Source organism: Rattus norvegicus, chromosome 1 (assembly GCF_021556685.1).
Source record: "Rattus norvegicus strain SHRSP/BbbUtx chromosome 1, alternate assembly SHRSP_T2T, whole genome shotgun sequence".
NCBI lineage: Eukaryota > Metazoa > Chordata > Mammalia > Rodentia > Muridae > Rattus > Rattus norvegicus.
Window position 1 is genome coordinate 118,251,453 of NC_141534.1, and position 23,819 is coordinate 118,275,271.

At 40.4% G+C, this 23,819-nt stretch overlaps 1 protein-coding gene across 3 annotated transcripts in view; it reads left to right on the forward strand.

Moving 5' to 3' along the window:
* Nucleotides 1-23,819, forward strand: part of Herc2 (HECT and RLD domain containing E3 ubiquitin protein ligase 2) — a 203,204-nt gene that overhangs the window by 133,004 nt on the left and 46,381 nt on the right. For all 3 annotated transcript variants that reach the window (XM_087556934.1, NM_001444180.1, XM_087556945.1), the window contains 3 exon segments: nucleotides 12,750-12,921; nucleotides 14,181-14,367; nucleotides 14,808-14,948. In XM_087556934.1, the coding sequence (XP_087413060.1) occupies nucleotides 12,750-12,921; nucleotides 14,181-14,367; nucleotides 14,808-14,948 (500 nt within the window).

A 23,819-nucleotide genomic window follows, 5' to 3' on the forward strand; every position in this document is an offset into this window, starting at 1 on the left:
GTTCTGGCTTAAAACTCTTCTTCAGGCTGACTGACTCAATCTTGCGCCTGTTTGTTTGTCTGTCTGTTTGTCCATCTGTCCATCTGTCTAGCTGTTTCTCTCCTTCCCCTCGCTCTCTCTCCCGCCTCCTGAATTTCTCTGGTTGGCCTCTTGCTAACATTGACATTTTATTCTAATCTTCTGGCCTGTTTTCATTTTCTGGCTCATTCTGTCTTCAACTGTATCTAGCTTGTTCTCTTTCTGCAACTGTTGTACAGCTGTCCCAGTAAAACTGCCTCCTCTTCCTCCTCTTCTTCCTCCTCTTCCTCCTCCTCCTCCTCTGCCCTGCTCTGTCTTTTTTTTTTTAGAGCTGGGGACCGAACCCAGGGCCTTGTGCTTGCTAGGCAAGCGCTCTACCACTGAGCCAAATCCCCAACCCCCGCCCTGCTCTGTCTTAAGTAGCTTCTTGTTTCTCTCTCTGTTCTTGTGAGAATTGGGCATATCCTATTCTGTCAAATCTTTCTCTGATTTGTCAGTTTGTCTGCCACTCAGTCAGATATCATTTTCAAACATAGGTGTTTCCTTCTACAAACTAGCTTTACCTTCATTGTTTAGGATTAAAGATGTGTACTTAGGGCATGTATGTATTCCAGCTAGAGGGATTAAAAGTAGGTGCTAAGGCTGAGCCACAATGCAACTAGAAACAGTTTGTTTCAGTAAATACAATCTTAGGGTTCACAGTATAGTCAAATATCCTGCAACATTTGTGGTTTTTGGTTGTTCTAAATTAACATTCTTTATCATATCCAGGTTTTTGTGTGTGTGTGTGTGTGTGTGTGTGTGTGTGTGTGAAAACAAGATTTTGATCATTGGTATAAATGCTGATTGTTTTTATAAGTATGTGTCACTAGAAACTATCAAATTGTTTTCTGTAATAACCATACTCTTTTACATTCTTGCTAGCAATATATGAATAATCTAGTTTTTTTCTTTATCTTCACTGTTTTCTAAAAAGTATTTTAATCCTTTGAGAATTTTATACAATGTTTTTTGATTGTATATACCCTCAACCCATCTCCTTAACTCCTCCCAGATCTGTGCCTTCCCTGCCCTCTCTCATTCTTACCGTCTTTTTAAAAAAAGTTTAATAACCCATGAACTTTAATTTATGTTATTTATAAGTAACTAATGGGAATGGGGCTATCTACTAGAATGGAATATACTAATAGGAGCCACACTGTTAAGGAAATTGACTTCTTCCCCAGAAATTATGAGCTGTCAATAGGTCCTCAGTTAGGAATGGGGGCTTCTGAACACCCCTCATACTTCATGGTAAAATATTAACCCAATTGACTTGGACAAATCTTATGAAGGTGCCACAGCACTGAGTTGATGCATGCACTGGTCATGTCATGACCAAAAAGCACTGTTTAAATTTGTATTTCTTTGAAAATTTCATACACAGGTATTATATTTACACACATACACATACACACACACACACACGCACGCACACACTCTTCAACTTCTCTCACTCCCATCAGTCATTACTCATCCTTCTTTAGTTATTATTGTCACACACACACACACACACGAACACACACACAGGCATGCATGCACACACCCACCCACCCACCCACCCACATACCCTACTGAATCCATTTAGTGTTGCACATGTGCATATGTGTTTAGGGCTGACCACTTGATATTGGATAACCTATCAGGGGACTGGTCCCTGGAGAAGACTAAATCTCTCTTAGTAGTCATTATTTGACTAGAGCTTGCTTCTTCAAGGGATGTAACCTTGTGAGACGTCTCCCATTCATGCTGACATGTCATCCTGTTGGTGTTGTTTAGTTGATCATATTGTTGAGATTTCATGGGCCTAGCTTTCCTGTTACAGATCAAAGATACTGTCTGGTTCTCTGAGTGTTGCAGTCTTTCTGTTCCCTCTTTACATTGTTCCTTGAGCTTTGGGTTCACTTTTAATTTTTGCCATTGTGGTGGATGTGTGATGGTATCTCATTGTGCTTTTACTCATGTTAAGTACCTTTTGATGTGCTTACTATTGTGGTTTGAATGAGAAATGTCCCTCATAGTCTTGGGCATTTGAATATTTGATCTCCAGTGGGTGGTACTGTTATAGAGACATACAGGCTTGCTGGAAGATATAAGCCATTGAGAGTGCTTTTTGGGGAAAAAAAAGTAGCCTCACCCTACTTCCAGTTCTTTCTCTGCTTTGTGTTTACTATTGATGGTGTGTTCTCTCAGCTTGCCACCTGTTGCCATGCCTCCCCTACTAGTTTACACTTTCTGTGTGTAACTGCCAAAATAAATTCTTCTTTCGGTAAGTTGTCTTGGTCATAATATTCTATCAGAGTAAAAGATAGCACCAGCTTAATTTCTTTCTTCAAAGACTTAAGAGTCTTGTTCTATAAGACTAATTTGCTTGGTTAGAGTTACTGCGAGATATTTTATATTATTTGTGGCTAATATGAAGGTGTTGTTTCCCTGATTTCTTTCTTAGCTTGTGTATAGTTGTCTTTTGTATAAAGGAGGGCTTTTTTGTTTGATTTTAAGTTCATCTTGTATCCAGCCACTTCAGTGAATGGTTTTTGTTGTTGTTGTTTTTTATCAGTTATAGGAGTTCTCTGGTAGAATTCTGAGGGTCACTTCTATGTACTATCACATCATGTGCAAGTAGCAATACATTGACTTTTCCTTTCCTATTTGTATCCCTTTGATCTTCAGTTGTCTTATTGCTCTAGCTGGAACTTCAAGTACTGTATTGAATACATATTGAGAAAATTGACAGCATTGTCGTCTTCCTGATTTTAGTGAAATTGCTATTAGTTTCTATCTACTTAATTTGGTATTGACTTGTTGAAAATTGCCTTTTTAATTTAGATATGTGCCTCGTATCCCTGATCTTTCCAACACTTTTATCATGAAGTGGTATTGGATTTTGTCAAAGGCCTTTTCAGAATCTAATGAGATGATCATGTATATTTTTTCTTTCAATTTGTTTATATGGTGGATTACATTGATAGATTTTCATATGTTGAACCAACCCTGCATCTTTGGGATTAAAGCCTACGTGATCATATTGGATGATCTTTTTGATGTGTTCTTGAATTCAGTTTGCAGATATTTTATTGAGTATTTTTACATCTATGTTCATGATGGAAATTGGTCTGTAACTCTCTTTCTTTGTTAAATCTCTGGGTGGTTTGGGCATCAATGCAACTATGGCCTCATAAAATGAATTTGGCAATGTTTTTTCTGTTTTTATTTTGTAAATAATTTGAGGAGTATTGGTATTAGCTCTTCTTTTTTTAATATGATAAACTGCTTTATTTTTATTTATTTATTTATTTATTTTATTAACTTGAGTATTTCTTAAATACATTTCGAGTGTTATTCCCTTTCCCAATTTCCGGGCAAACATCCCCCAAATCCCTCCCCCTCCCCTTCTTTATTGCTGTTCCCCTCCCCATACTCCCCCCATTACCGACCTCCCCCTAACAATCTAGTTCACTGGGGGTTCAGTCTTAGCAGGACCAAGGGCTTCCCCTTCAACTGGTGATCTTACTAGAATATTCATTGCTACCTATGAGGTCAGAGTCCAGGATCAGTCCATGTATAGTCCCTAGGTAGTGGCATTGTTGTACATATGGGGTCTCGAGCCCCTTCAAGCTCTTCGAGTTCTTGCTCTGATTCCTTCAACGGGGGTCCTATTCTCAGTTCAGTGGTTTGCTGCTGGCATTCGCCTCTGTATTTGCTGTATTCTGGCTATGTCTCTCAGGAGCGATCTACATCCGGCTCCTGTCAGCCTTTACTTCTTTGCTTCATCTATCTTGTCTAATTGGATGGCTGTATATGTGTGGGCCACATGTGGGGCAGGCTCTGAATGGGTGTTCCTTCTGTGTCTGTTTTAATCTTTGCCTCTCTATTCCCTGCCACGGGTATTCTTATTCCCCTTTTAGAGAAGGAGTGAAGTATTCACATTTTGATCATCCGTCTTGAGTTTCATGTGTTCTAGGCATCTAGGGTAATTCAAGCATTTGGGCTAATAGCCACTTATCAATGAGCGCATACCATGTGTGTTTTTCTGTGATTGGGTTACCTCACTCAGGATGATATTTTCCAGTTCCAACCATTTGCCTACGAATTTCATAAAGTCATTGTTTTTGATAGCTGAGTAATATTCCATTGTGTAGATGTACCACATTTTCTGTATCCATTCCGCTGTTGAAGGGCATCTGGGTTTTTTCCAGCTTCTGGCTATTATAAATAAGGCTGCTATGAACATAGTGGAGCACGTGTCTTTTTTATATGTTGGGGCGTCTTGTGGGTATATGCCCAAGAGAGGTATAGCTGGATCCTCAGGCAGTTCAATGTCCAATTTTCTGAGGAATCTCCAGACTGATTTCCAGAATGGTTGTACCAGTCTGCAATCCCACCAACAATGGAGGAGTGTTCCTCTTTCTCCGCATCCTCGCCAGCATCTGCTATCATCTGAGTTTTTGATCTTAGACATTCTCACTGGTGTGAGGAGAAATCTCAGGGTAGTTTTGACTTGCATTTCCCTTATGACTAAAGATGTTGAACATTTCTTTAGGTGTTTCTCAGCCATTCGGCATTCCTCAGCTGTGAATTCTTTGTTTAGCTCTGAACCCCATTTTTTAATAGGGTTGTTTGTCTCCCTGCAGTCTAACTTCTTGAGTTCTTTGTATAATTTGGATATAAGGCCTCTATCTGTTGTAGGATTGGTAAAGATCTTTTCCCAATCTGTTGGTTGCCGTTTTGGCCTAACCACAGTGTCCTTTGCCTTACAGAAGCTTTGCAGTTTTATGAGATCTCATTTGTCGATTCTTGATCTTAGAGCATAAGCCATTGGTATTTTGTTCAGGAAATTTTTTCCAGTGCCCATGTGTTCCAGATGCTTCCCTAGTTTTTCTTCTACTAGTTTGAGTGTATCTGGTTTGATGTGGAGGTCCTTGATCCACTTGGACCTAACCTTTGTACAGGGTGATAAGCATGGATCGATCTGCATTCTTCTACATGTTGACCTCCAGTTGAACCAGCACCATTTGCTGAAAATGCTGTCTTTTTTCCATTTGATGGTTTTGGCTCCTTTGTCAAAAATCAAGTGCCCATAGGTGTGTGGATTCATTTCTGGGTCTTCAATTCTGTTCCATTGGTCTATCTGTCTATCTCTGTACCAATACCATGCAGTTTTTATCACTATTGCTCTGTAATACTGCTTGAGTTCAGGGATAGTGATTCCCCCTGAAGTCCTTTTATTGTTGAGGATGTTTTAGCTATCCTGGGTTTTTTGTTATCCCAGATGAATTTGCAAATTGTTCTGTCTAGCTCTTTGAAGAATTGGATTGGTATTTTGATTGGGGATTGCATTGAATCTGGTCAAATGGCCATTTTTACTATGTTAATCCTGCCAATCCATGAGCATGGGAGATCTTTCCATCTTCTGAGGTCTTCTTCAATTTCTTTCTTCAGAGGCTTCAAGTTCTTATCATACAGATCTTTTACTTGCTTGGTTAAAGTCACACCGAGGTAGTTTATATTATTTGGGAATATTATGAAGGGTGTCGTTTCCCTAATTTCTTTCTCGGCTTGTTTCTCTTTTGTGTAGAGGAGTACTACTGATTTATTTGAGTTAATTTTATACCCAGCCACTTTGCTGACAGTGTTTATCATCTTTAGTAGTTTTCTGGTGGAACTTTTGGGATCGCTTAAATAAACTATCATATCATCTGCAAATAGTGATATTTTGACTTCTTCTTTTCCAATCTGTACCCCTTGATCTCCTTTTGTTGTCTGATTGCTCTGGCTAGAATTTCAAGAACTACATTGAATAAGTAGGGAGAGAGTGGGCAGCCTTGTCTAGTCCCTGATTTTAGTGGGATTGCTTCAAGTTTCTCTCCATTTAGTTTAATGTTAGCAACTGGTTTGCTGTATATGGCTTTTACTATGTTTAGGTATGGGCCTTGAATTCCTATTCTTTCCAGGACTTTTATCATGAAGGGGTGTTGAATTTTGTCAAATGCTTTCTCAGCGTCTAATGAAATGAACATGTGGTTTTGTTCTTTCAGTTTGTTTATATAATGGATCACGTTGATGGTTTTTTGTATATTAAATCATCCCTGCATGCCTGGGATGAAGCCTACTTGATCATGGTGGATGATTGTTTTGATATGCTCTTTGATTCGGTTTGCCAGAATTTTATTGAGTATTTTTGCGTCGATATTCATAAGGGAAATTGGTCTGAAGTTCTCTTTCTTTGTTGTGTCTTTGTGTGGTTTAGGTATAAGAGTAATTGTGGCTTCATAGAAGGAATTCGGTAGGGCTCCATCTGTTTCAATTTTGTGGAATAGTTTGGATAATATTGGTATGAGGTCTTCTATGAAGGTCTGATAGAATTCTGCACTAAACCCGTCTGGACCTGGGCTCTTTTTGGTTGGGAGACCTTTAATGACTGCTTCTATTTCCTTAGGAGTTATGGGGTTGTTTAACTGGTTTATCTGTTCCTGATTTAACTTCGGTACCTGGTATCTGTCTAGGAAATTGTCCATTTCCTGCAGATTTTCAAGTTTTGTTGAATCTAGGCTTTTATAGTAAGATGTGATGATTTTTTGAATTTCCTCTGAATCTGTAGTTATGTCTCCCTTTTCATTTCTGATTTTGTTAATTTGGACGCACTCTCTGTGTCCTCTCCTTAGTCTGGCTAAGGGTTTATCTATCTTGTTGATTTTCTCAAAGAACCAACTTTTGGTTCTGTTGATTCTTTCTATGGTCCTTTTTGTTTCTGCTTGGTTGATTTCAGCTCTGAGTTTGATTATTTCCTGCCTTCTACTCCTCCTGGGTGTATTTGCTTCTTTTTGTTCTAGAGCTTTTAGGTGTGCTGTCAAGCTGCTGACATATGCTCTTTCCTGTTTCTTTCTGCAGGCCCTCAGCGCTATGAGTTTTCCTCTTAGCACAGCTTTCATTGTGTCCCATAAGTTTGGGTATGTTGTACCTTCATTTTCATTAAATTCTAAAAAGTCTTTAATTTCTTTCTTTATTTCTTCCTTGACTAGGTTATCATTGATTAGAGCATTGTTCAATTTCCACGTATGTGAGGGCATTCTTCCCTTATTATTATTGAAGACCAGTTTTAGGCCGTGGCGGTCCGATAGCACGCATGGGATTATTTCTATCTTTCTGTACCTGTTGAGGCCCGTTTTTTGACCAATTATATGGTCAATTTTGGAGAAAGTACCATGAGGAGCTGAGAAGAAGGTATATCCTTTTGCTTTAGGATAGAATGTTCTATAAGTATCTGTTAAGTCCATTAGGCTCATGACTTCTCTTAGTCCGTCTACGTCTTTGTTTAATTTCTGTTTCCATGATCTGTCCATTGATGAGAGTGGGGTGTTGAAATCTCCTACTATTATTGTGTGAGGTGCAATTTGTGTTTTGAGCTTCAGTAAGGTTTCTTTTACGTATGTAAGTGCCCTTGTATTTGGGGCATAGATATTTAGGATTGAGAGTTCATCTTGGTGGATTTTTCCTTTGATGAATATGAAGTGTCCTTCCTCATCTTTTTTGATGAATTTTAGTTGAAAATTGATTTTATTTGATATTAGAATGGCTACTCCAGCTTGCTTCTTCTGACCATTTGCTTGGAAAGTTGTTTTCCAGCCTTTCACTCTGAGGTAGTGTCTGTCTTTGTCTCTGAGGTGTGTTTCCTGTAGGCAGCAGAATGCAGGGTCCTCGTTGCGTATCCAGTTTGTTAATCTATGTCTTTTTATTGGGGAGTTGAGGCCATTGATGTTGAGAGATATTAAGGAATAGTGATTATTGCTTCCCTTTATATTCATATTTGGATATGAGGTTATGTTTGTGTGCTTTTCTTCTCTTTGTTTTGTTGCCAAGACGATTAGTTTCTTGCTTCTTCCAGCGTATAGCTTGCCTCCTTATGTTGGGCTTTACCATTTATTATCCTTTGTAGTGCTGGATTTGTAGAAAGATATTGTGTAAATTTGGTTTTGTCATGGAATATCTTGGTTTCTCCATCAATGTTAATTGAGAGTTTTGCTGGATACAGTAACCTGGGCTGGCATTTGTGTTCTCTTAGGGTCTGTATGACATCAGTCCAGGATCTTCTGGCCTTCATAGTTTCTGGCGAGAAGTCTGGTGTGATTCTGATAGGTCTCCCTTTATATGTTATTTGACCTTTTTCCCTTACTGCTTTTAATATTCTTTCTTTATTTTGTGCGTTTGGTGTTTTGACAATTATGTGACGGGAGGTGTTTCTTTTCTGGTCCAATCTATTTGGAGTTCTGTAGGCTTCTTGTATGTCTATGGGTAACTATCTCTTTTTTTAGGTTAGGGAAGTTTTCTTCTATGATTTTGTTGAAGATATTTACTGGTCCTTTGAGCTGGGAGTCTTCACTCTCTTCTATACCTATTATCCTTAGGTTTCATCTTCTCATTGAGTCCTGGATTTCCTGTATGTTTTGGACCAGTAGCTTTTTCCGCTTTACATTATCTTTGACAGTTGAGTCAATGATTTCTATGGAATCTTCTGCTCCTGAGATTCTCTCTTCCATCTCTTGTATTCTGTTGGTGAAGCTTGTATCTACAGCTCCTTGTCTCTTCTTTTGGTTTTCTATGTCCAGGGTTGTTTCCATGTGTTCTTTCTTGATTGCTTCTATTTCCATTTTTAATTCCTTCAACTGTTTGATTGTGTTTTCCTGGAATTCTTTCAGGGATTTTTGTGACTCCTCTCTATGGGCTTCTATTTGTTTATTTATGTTTTCCTGGAATTCTTTCAGGGATTTTTGTGACTTCTCTCTATGGGCTTCTACTTGTTTATTTATGTTTTCCTGGAATTCTTTCAGGGATTTTTGCGATTCCTCTCTGTAGGCTTCTACTTGTTCTCTAAGGGAGTTCTTCACATCTTTCTTGAAGTCCTCCAGCATCATGATCAAATATTATTTTGAAACTAAATCTTGCTTTTCTGGTGTGTTTGGATATTCCGTGTTTGCTTTGGTGGGAGAATTGGGCTCCGATGAGGCCATGTAGTCTTGGTTTCTGTTGCTTGGCTTCCTGCGCTTGCCTCTCACCATCAGATTAACTCTAGTGTTACTTTGTTCTGCTATTTCTGACAGTGGCTAGACCGTCTTATAAGCCTGTGTGTCAGGAGTTCTGTAGACCTGTTTTCCTGTTTTCTTTCAGCCAGTTATGGGGACAGAGTGTTCTGCTTTCGGGAGTGTAGTTTTTCCTATCTACAGGTCTTCAGCTGTTCCTGTGGGCCTGTGTCTTGAGTTCACCAGGCAGCTCACTTGCAGCAGAAAAGTTGGTCTTACCTGTGGTCCCGAGGCTCAAGTTTGCTCGTGGGGTGTTTTCCTCTGGCGTCAGAGATGTGTGCAGAGTGCAGTCTCTTCTGGTTTCCCAGGCGTGTCTGCCTCTCTGTAGGTTTAGTTCTCCCTCCCACGGGATTTGGGTGCAGAGAACTGTTTATCCGGTAGGTCCCTTCCCGTTCTGGCGGTGTCTCAGATGCAGTGGATCTGCTGCTCCTGGGCCCTCCTCTATGGGGACCCAGAGGCCTTATACAGTTTCCTCTTGGGCCAGGGATGTGGGCAGGGGTGGCCTGTGTTGGTGGTCTCTTCCACTCTGGAACCTCAGAAGTGCCCACCTGACCAGGCGATGAGGTCTCTCTCCCACGGGGTTTGGGAGCAGAGAGCTGGGTATTAGCTCTTCTTTAAAAGTTTATCTAACCATTTAGCCCTGGACTTGGACTTTTTTTTTTTTTGGTCAGGAGATTTTTAATGACTGCTTCTATAGGGATTCTAGGGCTATTTAAATTGTTTATCTGATCTTGATTTAACTTGGTAACTTTTAGATTTTTCCAACTTTGTGGAGTATAGGTCTTGAAGTATGACAATGTTTTATTTTCTTTTCTTTAAAATCTCAATCCATTTCTTTAATAACTTTTGTGGAAATCTTTAAGACAAGACATGTTATATTAAAATGAAATGATATCATTGTTTAAGGGAAGTATCGAGTAGAGTTACAATATCCAACCCTGTACATGAAAAGAAACTATTTTTGCTATAAGAATTATAGTCAAAACATCAAATACACAAAACAAAGAATATTAAAAGCAGTAAGAGAAAAAGTTCAAGTAACACATAAAGGCAGACCTATCAGAATTACACCAGACTTCTCAACAGAGACTCTGAAAGCTAGAAGAGCCTGGTCAGAGGTCATGCAGACTCTAAAAGAACACTAATGGCAGCCCAGCCTACTATACCCAGCAAAACTCTCAATCAGCATATATGGAGAAACCAAATTCAAACAGTATCTATCTACCAATGCATCCCTACAGAGGATCCTAGAAGGAACACTCCAATACTAAGGAAGAGACCTATACCAAAGAAAAGACATTAAGCATCTCACAACAAAGGAGAAAACCACAAGCACATAAAGCTACCTACAGATATAACAGGAACCAACAGTCATCTGTCTTTAATATCTCTCAATATTAATGGACTCAACTCACCTATAAAAAGACATAAGCTAACAGACTCGATATGTAAACAAGAGCCAGCATTTTGCTGCATACAAGAAACATATCTCATTAACAAAAACAAAGACAGACACTTGCTCAGAGTAAAAGGTGAAATGTCCTGTAGCTGTCTGTTAAATCCATTTGGTTCCTAACCTCTATAAGTTTCACTGTGTCTCTGTTTAGTTTCTGTTTCAATGACCCGTCCATTGGTGAGAGTGAGGTGTTTGAAGTCTCCCACTATTATTGTGTAGGGTTCAATGTGTGTTTTGAGCTTTATTAAGGTTTCTTTTATGAACATGGGTGCCCTTGCATTTGGGGTATAGATGTTCAGAATTGAGACTTTCTCTTAGTGCAGTTTCCCTTTGATGAATATGAAGTGTCCTTCCTCATCATGCTTGATAACTTTTGGTTGAAAGTCTATTTTATTAGATATTAGAATGGCTACTCCAGCTTGCTTCTCAGATTCATTTGCTTGGAAAATCTTTTCCTTGCCCTTTGTTCTGAGTAATGTTTGAGGTCCAGATGCATATTTTTGTATGCAGCAGGATAGATCCTGTTTTAGCATCAGTTCTACTAGCCATGCCTTTGTATTTGGGAATTGAATCCATTGATATGACCAAGAAATGTTATTTCTTTTTTTTTTTTTTTTGTTCTTTTTTTCGGAGCTGGGGACCGAACCCAGGGCTTTGCGCGTCCTAGGCAAGCGCTCTACCACTGAGCTAAATACCCAGCCCCTGAAATGTTATTTCTTGTTGGTGGTGTGTGTATGTGTGTGTGAGAGAGTATTTCTTGTTTTCATGAGTGTAGTTAGCCTCTTGAGTATGGAATTTTCCTTCAAACATTTATAGTGATAGATTTGTGGATAAGATATTGTTTAAATTTAAATTTTTTCATGCAATATCTTGGAATGGATGGAATATCACCTTCTATGGTGATTGAAAGTTTTGCTGGGTACAGTAGTCTAGTCTGACATCTGTGGTCTTTTAGAGTCTAAGATATTTGTCCAGGCCCTTCTGGCTTTTAGAGTTTCCACTGAGAAGTCGGTATACTTTAAGGGGGACTTTATTTTACGTCCAATCTATTTGGTGTTCTGTAAGCTTCTTATATCTTCATAGGCCTGTCCTTCTTAAGGTTAGGGAAATTTTCTTCTGTGATTTTATTATAACTGTTTTCTGGATCTTTGAGCTGGGATTATTCTTCTTCTCCTATTCCAATTATTCTTAGGTTTCGTCTTTTCACAGTGTTCCAGATTTCCTGGATGTTATGTTTTAGAATTTTTTAGATTTAACATTTTCTCATATGTTCTACACCTGAAGTTCTTTCTTCCATCCCTCGTATTCTGCTGGTTACGCTTGCACCTGTAGTTCCTGTTCACTTATGTGGATTTTCCATCTCCAAGATTCCCTCAGCTTGTCTTTTCTTTATTGCTTCTATTTTCATTTTCAGGTTTTGAAGATTTTTTATTCATTTCCTTCACTTGTTTATTTTTCTTGGCTTTCTTTAAAGGGGTTTGTTCATTTCTTCTCACTGTGTTTTTCTGAATTTCTTTGAGAAATTTATTCATTTCCATTTTAAGGACTGCTGTTTTCACAAAGTTGGTTTTAAGGTAGGTGTGTGTGTGTGTGTGTGTGTGTGTGTGTGTGTGTGTTAGGAGTATTGGAATGTGCCTATAGACTAGTGTGTCCCACATTTTCTTGATTGATATAGGAGGGCCTAGCTCGCTGTGGGTGGTGTCAACCCTGGGCAGGCGATCCTAGGGTATATAAGAATACATGCTGAGTAAGCCACTAGGAATAAGCCATTAAGCAATATTCCTCCTTGAGGTCTGCATCAGCTCCTGCTTTCAGGTTCCAGCCTGTATTCCTACCTTGACTTTCCTCAGTGATGGGCTATGATTTTGAAGTATAAGCAAAACAAACTCTTTCCTTCCTAAGTTCAATGGTGGGAGGAACTTCTTGAGCCCCTCCCTAATCTATGCTGAGATTATGGCTGCCAAGGAGAGAGCCTTTTGAGAACTCCCAGTCTATTTTGAATTTTAGGGTTTTTCAGCCTGAATGATGTGAGCAGGTGCTTCATAAATATCAAAGTGAATACTGTGTTTTGTTTTTAGAATAACCTAAATGCTTAAACCAGAGAAAAAGAACAATCTGTGATCTTAAAAACAACTTTGATTTTTGTTTCCCTCTTTTAGGTGTGCCTTCGGATGCTGATTCTTCTTCTTCCAGCAATAAGATAAGTGGTGTGAGTAACTGTAAGCCTAATCGTCCTTCTCTTGCCAAGATTCTCCTGTCACTGGAAGGAAACCTGGCTAAGCAGCAGGCCTTATCTCACATCCTTACAGCACTGCAGATTATGTATGCCAGGTAGGCTGCTGTGTTGCTGTGTAAATTCTGCTATTTTGTAAATAATATTTTAATTGGCCAGATGTTTACAAGAATGTTGTGTTGTTGTCTTAAGTGCTATGAGTTGCAAGTTACAAACGTTCACTGGTGATTTATAGGATCTTGGCACCTTACAATAAAACCCAACTGAGTATTGAAATATGAATCAGAAAATAATGATATTTTCATTTTGTTGATAATTCTGTATTTATATGAAGGAAAGAGAATGAGTTGATAATTTATGGTGATGTTTAAAATGATTATTTTTTTGACTCACTTGATAAGGTAGTTCTTGTCTTACATAATCACTTGTTGCTGTTGTCTCAGAGCCTGTTTCAGTCAGTTTTCTAGCTTTGGCCTCTGGTAGCTTATCATAGTAAGATGCTGAGGCAGAGCAAAACCTTCTCACTTCACAGTCAGAAGTTGAAAACAGAAGGAAGCAGTCAAGGTTCCAGTCCCCATAGTAACATATCTCCTCACCCAAGAATATCTGCTAGACTCTTTCTCTTAAAAATCCCACCACCTCCCAGTAGTGATAGCTGGGTAGTAGGACTTTACCACATGGGGTTTGGGGAACATGGAGGTCCAAGCCATAGCAAAACTTAAGTGAGTTGCCCTATTAGTTAATGTGTCCTGGGTGTGGCTCTGATAGTTGTGCTTATGTAGCTTAGGAGCAACACCTAAAACAGACATGAGAGACAGTTAATCTGCTGATTATTATATCAGGTTGTTAGTAAACATCAACTATCTATTCCTCAAGTTCCAAGAGCCGCCCAACAGGTTTTCCTACACTGAGCTAGAGGCTTATTGTGCTCCGGCTTTAGATTAGACACCCAACACCACTTGTCACTTAAGTATTTCCATATGCTGAGTATAATACTGAGTTTACCGTCCCAGAAACACATTATATTAATGTTATAAGTAACATATGCATGTAAATTAAGCTCACTGGGGCCTTTCTACTTGATATAGTCCTATAAAATCATGGTTTAATATATACAATCCATTGTGGACTGAAATGCTACTGAGTGTCTTATATCTATAAAAATAATCAGGGTATAAATTTTGGCTTAGAGCTGTTGGTTACCTGGTTAATAATGCACAGCTTTCTAAAACGTACTTGTACATATTCTCTTATAATGAAGACATACTTTTAGTGAGCACTTGACCTATCCAGCTGCTTCTTATAATGCCCAGATGAAAAGGTGGCTTACCACAACCCTGGCGTTCTGTTCTGACAGAGATGCAGTGGTTGGAGCCCTGATGCCAGCTGGCATGCTCGCCCCAGTGGAGTGCCCCTCATTCTCCTCCTCAGCACCGGCTTCTGATGTATCAGCAATGGCCAGTCCCATGAATGTGGAGGAAAGCATGCTGGCTGCTGATCTTGAGGACAGACTGAGTCCAAATCTGTGGCAAGAAAAGAGAGAGGTAAAAGGGAACCTTAAAGTGATGTTGAATTTGAAGGGAAAAGTGGCTTCTTTGTATCTAGGAACCCTACTTACTTTTGTACCTCATTTTTGTGTCTGCTATTTGATTTTGAGCTTGACTTAGTAAAATATATTCTATTTAAAGAGATCTCTTAGTTTTGAAATGAAAATAGATTTATTCTTTTAAAAGGACATTAAGTATAATTCTGAAATGTTAAAGGTCAGAAAGTCAGAGAATTTGTTAACTGGGAAGACTCCTTAGAGAGATGAGAACTCAGTGTAGTCTGATTCATGGGTCCTGTTGTTCTTACAGGGTTGTTTTGGCTCACTAGGGTTGCTAGGTGATATGAGCACTGGATCACTCTAAACTGCTATCAGTGGTTTCAGTGTGCCATATTGCTGAACTTCTTAAAAATTTCCTCTGGTACATTCTCCAATCAGATCGTCTCTTCTGAGGATGCTGTGACCCCCTCTGCAGTGACACCGTCTGCTCCTTCAGCCTCCTCTCGACCATTTATTCCAGTGACAGATGACCCAGGAGCTGCCAGCATCATCGCAGAAACCATGACTAAAACCAAAGAGGTCAGGAGACATTCTTCTCTGACATGAAATAAAAAAATACCCTTAAATGTACTCAAAAGTTAGGAGTCATATTTAGAGCTAGATTATGCTATACCTCCTATATTTTTTTCATCTTTATTTAACTTGGGTATTTCTTATTTACATTTCAATTGTTATTCCCTTTCCCGGTTTCTGGGCCAACATTCCCCTAACCCCTCTTCCTCCCCTTCTCTATGGGTGTTCCCCTCCCCATCCTACCCCATTACCGCCCTCCCCCCAACAATCATGTTCACTAGGGGTTCAGTCTTAGGAGGACCAAGGGCTTCCCCTTCCACTGGTGCTCTTACTAGACTATTCATTGCTACCTATGGGTAGCAGGGTCAGTCCATGTATAGTCTTTAGGTAGTGGCTTAGTCCCTGGAAGCTCTGGTTGGTTGGCATTGTTGTTCATATGGGGTCTCGAGCCCCTTCAAACTCTTTCAGTCCTTTCTCTGATTCCTTCAACGGGAGTCAGGTTCTCAGTTCAGTGATTTGCTGCTGGCATTCGCCTATGTATTTGCTGTATTTTAGATGTGTCTCTCAGGAGAGATCTACATCCGGTTCTTTTCGGCCTGTACTTCTTTGCTTCATCCATCTTGTCTAATTGGGTGGCTGTATATGTGTGGGTCACATGTGGGGCACGCTCTGAATGGGTGTTCCTTGTGCCTCTGTTCTAAACTTTGCCTCCCTATTCCCTCCCAAGGGTATTCTTGTTCCCCTTTTAAAGGAGTGAAGCATTCGCATTTTGGTCATCCTTCTTGAGTTTCATGTGTTCTGTGCATCTAGGGTAATTCGAGCATTTCCACTTATCAGTGAGTGCACACCATGTGTTTTTTTCTGTGATTGGGTTACCTCACTCAGGATGATATTTTCGAGTTCCATCCATTTGTCTATGAATTTCATAAAGTCATTGTTTTTGATAGCTGAGTAATTTTGCATTGTTATACCTCCTATATTAGTCACAAAATTTCTCCGTAAAGTTCGGACACAGTAATCTTTTTTTTTTTTTTTTATTAACTTGAGTATTTCTTATATACATTTCGAGTGTTATTCCCTTTCCCGGTATCCGGGCAAACATCCCCCTCCCCCCTCCCCTTCCTTATGGGTGTTCCCCTCCCAACCCTCCCCCCATTGCCGTCCTCCCCCCACCAGTCTAGTTCACTGGGGGTTCAGTCTTAGCAGGACCCAGGGCTTCCCCTTCCACTGGTGCTCTTACTAGGATATTCATTGCTACCTATGAGGTCAGAGTCCAGGGTCAGTCCATGTATAGTCTTTAGGTAGTGGCTTAGTCCCTGGAAGCTCTGGTTGCTTGGCATTGTTGTACATATGGGGTCTCGAGCCCCTTCAAGCTCTTCCAGTTCTTTCTCTGATTCCTTCAACGGGGGTCCTATTCTCAGTTCAATGGTTTGCTGCTGGCATTTGCCTCTGTATTTGCTGTATTCTGGCTGTGTCTCTCAGGAGTGATCTACATCCGGCTCCTGACGGTCTGCACTTCTTTGCTTCATCCATCTTGTCTAATTGGGTGGCTCTATATGTATGGGCCACATGTGGGGCAGGCTCTGAATGGGTGTTCCTTCAGTCTCTGTTTTAATCTTTGCCTCTCTCTTCCCTGCCAAGGGTATTCTTGTTCCCCTTTTAAAGAAGGAGTGAAGCATTCACATTTTGATCACCGGTCTTGAGTTTCATTTGTTCTAGGCATCTAGGGTAATTCAAGCATTTGGGCTAATAGCCACTTATCAATGAGTGCATACCATGTATGTCTTTCTGTGATTGGGTTAGCTCACTCAGGATGATGTTTTCCAGTTGTAACCATTTGCCTACGAATTTCATAAAGCCGTTGTTTTTGATAGCTGAGTAATATTCCATTGTGTAGATGTACCACATTTTCTGTATCCATTCCTCTGTTGAAGGGCATCTGGGTTCTTTCCAGCTTCTGGCTATTATAAATAAGGCTGCAATGAACATAGTGGAGCACGTGTCTTTTTTATATGTTGGGGCATCTTTTGGGTATATACCCAAGAGAGGTATAGCTGGATCCTCAAGCAGTTTAATGTCCAATTTTCTGAGGATCCTCCAGACTGATTTCCAGAATGGTTGTACCAGTTTGCAATCCCACCAACAATGGAGGAGTGTTCCTCTTTCTCCACATCCTCGCCAGCATCTGTTGTCACCTGACTTTTTGATCTTAGCCATTCTCACTGGTGTGAGGTGAAATCTCAGGGTTGTTTTGATTTGCATTTCCCTTATGACTAAAGATGTTGAACATTTCTTTAGGTGTTTCTCAGCCATTCGGCATTCCTCAGCTGTGAATTCTTTGTTTAGCTCTGAACCCCATTTTTTAATAGGGTTATTTGTTTCCCTGCAGTCTAACTTCTTGAGTTCTTTGTATATTTTGGATATAAGGCCTCTATCTGTTGTAGGATTGGTAAAGATCTTTTCCCAATCTGTTGGTTGCCGTTTTGTCCTAACCACAGTGTCCTTTGCCTTACAGAAGCTTTGCAGTTTTATGAGATCCCATTTGTCGATTCTTGATCTTAGAGCGTAAGCCATTGGTGTTTTGTTTAGGAAATTTTTTCCAGTGCCCATGTGTTCCAGATGTTTCCCTAGTTTTTCTTCTATTAGTTTGAGTGTGTCTGGTTTGATGTAGAGGTCCTTGATCCACTTGGACTTAAGCTTTGTACAGGGTGATAAGCATGGATCAATCTGCATTCTTCTACATGTTGACCTCCAGTTGAACCAGCACCATTTGCTGAAAATGCTATCTTTTTTCCATTGGATGGTTTTGGCTCCTTTGTCAAAAATCAAGTGACCATAAGTGTGTGGGTTCATTTCTGGGTCTTCAATTCTATTCCATTGGTCTATCTGTCTGTCTCTGTACCAATACCATGCAGTTTTTATCACTATTGCTCTGTAATACTGCTTGAGTTCAGGGATAGTGATTCCCCCTGAAGTCCTTTTATTGTTGAGGATAGCTTTAGCTATCCTGGGTTTTTTATTATTCCAGATGAATTTGCAAATTGTTCTGTCTAATTCTTTGAAGAATTGGATTGGTATTTTGATGGGGATTGCATTGAATCTGTAGATTGCTTTTGGTAAAATGGCCATTTTTACTATATTAATCCTGCCAATCCATGAGCATGGGAGATCTTTCCATCTTCTGAGGTCTTCTTCAATTTCCTTCTTCAGTGTCTTGAAGTTCTTATTGTACAGATCTTTTACTTGCTTTGTTAAAGTCACACCAAGGTACTCTATATTATTTGGGTCTATTATGAAAGGTGTCGTTTCCCTAATTTCTTTCTCGGCTTGTTTCTCTTTTGTATAGAGGAAGGCAACTGATTTATTTGAGTTAATTTTATACCCAGCCACTTTGCTGAAGTTGTTTATCAGCTTTAGTAGTTCTCTGGTGGAACTTTTGGGATCACTTAAATATACTATCATATCATCTGCAAATAGTGATATTTTGACTTCTTCTTTTCCGATCTGTATCCCCTTGACCTCCTTTTGTTGTCTGATTGCTCTGGCTAGAACTTCAAGAACTATATTGAATAAGTAGGGAGAGAGTGGGCAGCCTTGTCTAGTCCCTGATTTTAGTGGGATTGCTTCAAGTTTCTCTCCATTTAGTTTAATGTTAGCGACTGGTTTGCTGTATATGGCTTTTACTATGTTCAGGTATGGGCCTTGAATTCCTATTCTTTCCAGGACTTTTATCATGAAGGGGTGTTGAATTTTGTCAAATGCTTTCTCAGCATCTAATGAAATGATCATGTTGTTTTGTTCTTTCAGTTTGTTTATATAATGGATCACGTTGATGGTTTTCCGTATATTAAACCATCCCTGCATGCCTGGGATGAAGCCTACTTGGTCATGGTGGATGATTGTTTTGATGTACTCTTGGATTCAGTTTGCCAGAATTTTATTGAGTATTTTTGCGTCGATATTCATAAGGGAAATTGGTCTGAAGTTCTCTTTCTTTGTTGTGTCTTTGTGTGGTTTAGGTATAAGAGTAATTGTGGCTTCGTAGAAAGTATTCGGTAGTGATCCATCTCTTTCAATTTTGTGGAATAGTTTGGATAATATTGGTATGAGGTCTTCTATGAAGGTCTGATAGAATTCTGCACTAAACCCGTCTGGACCTGGGCTCTTTTTGTTGGGAGACCTTTAATGACTGCTTCTATTTCCTTAGGAGTTATGGGGTTGTTTAACTGGTTTATCTGTTCCTGATTTAACTTCGGTACCTGGTATCTGTCTAGGAAATTGTCCATTTCCTGAAGATTTTCAAGTTTTGTTGAATATAGGTTTTTATAGTAAGATCTGATGATTTTTTGAATTTCCTCTGAATCTGTTGTTATGTCTCCCTTTTCATTTCTGATTTTGTTAATTTGGACGCACTCTCTGTGTCCTCTCGTTAGTCTGGGTAAGGGTTTATCTATCTTGTTGATTTTCTCAAAGAACCAACTTTTGGTTCTGTTGATTCTTTCTATGGTCCTTTTTGTTTCTGCTTGGTTGATTTCAGCTCTGAGTTTGATTATTTCCTGCCTTCTACTCCTCCTGCGTGTATTTGCTTCTTTTTCTTCTAGAGCTTTTAGGTGTGCTGTCAAGCTGCTGACATATGCTCTTTCCTGTTTCTTTCTGCAGGCACTCAGCGCTATGAGTTTTCCTCTTAGCACAGCTTTCATTGTGTCCCATAAGTTTGGGTATGTTGTACCTTCATTTTCATTAAATTCTAAAAAGTTTTTAATTTCTTTCTTTATTTCTTCCTTGACCAGGTTATCATTGAGTAGAGCATTGTTCAATTTCCACGTATATGTGGGCATTCTTCCCTTACTGTTATTGAAGACCAGTTTTAGGCCGTGGTGGTCCGATAGCACGCATGGGATTATTTCTATCTTTCTGTACCTGTTGAGGCCCGTTTTTTGACCAATTATATGGTCAATTTTGGAGAAAGTACCATGAGGAGCTGAGAAGAAGGTATATCCTTTTGCTTTAGGATAGAATGTTCTATAAATATCCGTTAAGTCCATTTGGCTCATGACTTCTCTTAGTCTGTCTACATCTCTGTTTAATTTCTGTTTCCATGATCTGTCCATTGATGAGAGTGGGTTGTTGAAATCTCCCACTATAATTGTGTGAGGTACAATGTGTGTTTTGAGGTTTAGTAAGGTTTCTTTTACATATGTAGGTGCCCTTGTATTTGGGGCATAGATATTTAGGATTGAGAGTTCCTCTTGGTGGATTTTTCCTTTGATGAATATGAAGTGTCCTTCCTTATCTTTTTTGATGACTTTTAGTTGAAAATTGATTTTATTTGATATTAGAATGGCTACTCCAGCTTGCTTCTTCTGACCATTTGCTTGGAAAATTGTTTTCCAGCCTTTCACTCTGAGGTAATGTCTGTCTTTGTCTCTGAGGTGTGTTTCCTGTAGGCAACAGAATGCAGGGTCCTTGTTGCGTATCCAGTTTGTTAATCTATGTCTTTTTATTGGGGAGTTGAGGCCATTGATGTTGAGCGATATTAAGGAATAGTGATTATTGCTTCCCGTTATATTCATATTTGGATGTGAGGTTATGTTTGTGTGCTTTCATTCTCTTTGTTTTGTTGCCAAGACGATTAGTTTCTTGCTTCTTCTAGGGTATAGCTTGCCTCCTTATGTTGGGCTTTACCATTTATTATCCTTTGTAGTGCTGGATTTGTAGAAAGATATTGTGTAAATTTGGTTTTGTCATGGAATATCTTGGTTTCTCCATCTATGTTAATTGAGAGTTTTGCAGGATACAGTAACCTTGGCTGGCATTTGTGTTCTCTTAGGGTCTGTATGACATCAGTCCAGGATCTTCTGGCCTTCATAGTTTCTGGCGAGAAGTCTGGTGTGATTCTGATAGGTCTACGTTTATATGTTACTTGACCTTTTTCCCTTACTGCTTTTAATATTCTTTCTTTATTTTGTGCGTTTGGTGTTTTGACTATTATGTGACGGGAGGTGTTTCTTTTCTGGTCCAATCTATTTGGAGTTCTGTAGGCTTCTTGTATGCCTATGCGTATCTCTTTTTTTAGGTTAGGGAAGTTTTCTTCTATGATTTTGTTGAAGATATTTACTGGTCCTTTGAGCTGGGAGTCTTCACTCTCTTCTATACCTATTATCCTTAGGTTTGATCTTCTCATTGAGTCCTGGATTTCCTGTATGTTTTGGACCAGTAGCTTTTTCCGCTTTACATTATCTTTGACAGTTGAGTCAATGATTTCTATGGAATCTTCTGCTCCTGAGATTCTCTCTTCCATCTCTTGAATTCTGTTGGTGAGGCTTGTATCTACAGCTCCTTGTCTCTTCTTTTGGTTTTCTATATCCAGGGTTGTTTCCATGTGTTCTTTCTTGATTGCTTCTATTTCCATTTTTAATTCCTTCAACTGTTTGATTGTGTTTTCCTGGAATTCTTTCAGGGATTTTTGCGATTCCTCTCTGTAGGCTTCTACTTGTTTATTAATGTTTTCCTGTGTTTCCCTAAGGGAGTTCTTCACGTCTTTCTTGAAGTCCTCCAGCATCATGATCAAATATGATTTTGAAACTAGATCTTGTCTTTCTGGTGTGTTTGGATATTCCATGTTTGTTTTGGTGGGAGAATTGGGCTCCGATGATTCCATGTAGTCTTGGTTTCTGTTGCCTGTGTTTCTGCGCTTGCCTCTCGCCATCAGATTATCTCTAGTGTTACTTTGTTCTGCTATTTCTGACAGTGGCTACACTGTCCTATAAGCCTGTGTGTCAGGAGTGCTGTAGACCTGTTTTCCTCTCTTTCAGTCAGTTATGGGGACAGAGTGTTCTGCTTTCGGGAGTGTAGTTTTTCCTCTCTACAGGTCTTCAGCTGTTCCTGTGGGCCTGTGTCTTGAGTTCACCAGGCAGCTTTCTTGCAGCAGAAAAGTTGGTCTTACCTGTGGTCCCGAGGCTCCCGTTCACTCCTGGGGTGCTGCCCATGGGCTCTCTGCAGCGGCAGCAACCAGGAAGACCTGCGCCGCCCCTTCCGGGAGCTTTAGTGCACCAGGGTTCCAGATGGCCTTTGGTGTTTTCCTCTGGCGTCCGAGATGTGTGTGCAGAGAGCAGTCTCTTCTGGTTTCCCAGGCTTGTCTGCCTCTCTGAAGGTTTAGCTCTCCCTCCCACGGGATTTGGGTGCAGAGAACTGTTTATCCGATCTGTTTCCTTCAGGTTCTGGCGGTGTCTCAGGCAGGGGTCCTGCCGCTCCTGGGCCCTCCCCCACGGGAGCCCAGAGGCCTTATACAGTTTCCTCTTGGGCCAGGGATGTGGGCAGGGGTGAGCAGTGTTGGTGGTCTCTTCTGCTCTGCAGCCTCAGGAGTGCCCACCTGACCAGGCGGTTGGGTCTCTCTCTCACAGGGTCTGGGAGCAGAGAGCTGCTGCGGGCTGGGATCCGTGGGTGTGGGACTTCCGGTAAACACAGACCGTGCCCGGTCCTAGAGGAATTCTGCTTCCGTGTGTCCCAAGCTCACCAGGCAGCTTTCTTGCAGCAGAAAAGTTGGTCTTACCTGTGGTCCCGAGGCTCAAGTTCGCTCGTGGGGTGCTGCCCACGGGCTCTCTGCGGCGGCACTAACCAGGAAGCCCTGTGCCGCCCCTTCCGGGAGCTTCAGTGCACCAGGGTTCCAGATGGCTTTTGGTGTTTTCCTCTGGCGTCCGAGATGTGTGTGCAGAGAGCAGTCTCTTCTGATTTCCCAGGCTTGTCTGCCTCTCTGAAGGTTTAGCTCTCCCTCCCATGGGATTTGGGTGCAGAGAACTGTTTATCCGGTCTGTTTCCTTCAGGTTCTGGCGGTGTCTCAGGCAGGGGTCCTGCTGCTCCTGGGCCCTCCCCCATGGGAGCCCAGAGGCCTTATACAGTTTCCTCTTGGGATGTGGGCAGGGGTGAGCAGTGTTGGTGGTCTCTTCTGCTCTGCAGCCTCAGGAGTGCCCACCTTACCAGGCGGTGAGGTCTCTTTCCCCCACAGTAATCTTTTAAGAAAAAAAAATACAGCTTACAGATTTTCTTTAGTTAAGTGTATCAGCATGTAAGTAGGGAAATGAAGATAAAGGAAAAGTGGCAAAGAGGAAAGTCAGAGTGAGAAGGACAATGCTAGAGATTTAAATGTTTGAGAAAGTTGTAGAGAAGATACAGAGAAAGAAAGGATGCTCAATAAAAGTCCTTTTCAATGAGATACAAGTTAAGACCAGAACAGCTGAATGAAAATGTAAATAATAAAAAATAGAAATTAGAGATGAGTAAGATGAATCCAGGCATTCTAACTGCAGTCAGTGTCTGCTCACAGATGGGTGGCTATACCCTGCATCAGTGCGCAGGGTTGTCAGTGAGGTTGCTAATCTGTGATAAAACAGGTAAGTGTGTGAGTGTTCTCCCACATGGAGGGTTCTGTGACTGGAATCTGATTTCTGCCAGTCCCTAGTCTAAAGCCTCCTGCCTGTAAATTATACCCTTGTCTTGTGTATTTTGTGGCACTTTTTCTTCCCACATACTGGGCATTTTGTGACTGAGGCTCTGAGATTGTGTACAAAACTCACCTATCCTGTGATGATCTTTATTGCACATTTCAGGATATCTGCACCACATACTTTTGCTTCTTTGTAACAAAATATCAGAGACAGATAAATATAGACAGACAGAGAAACAAGACATCCTAGTAGAATGGTAGATTAGAAGCCACATCTGTGTGAATTGATTTTAAAAAATTAAGATTAAAAGTAAATTTCTGGCTGAGTGGTGTTGGTCTATGCCTTTAATTCCCGAACTTGGGAGGTAGAGACAGGTGGATCTCTGTAAGTTCAAGGTCAACCTGGTCTACAGAGTGAATTCCAAGATAGCCAG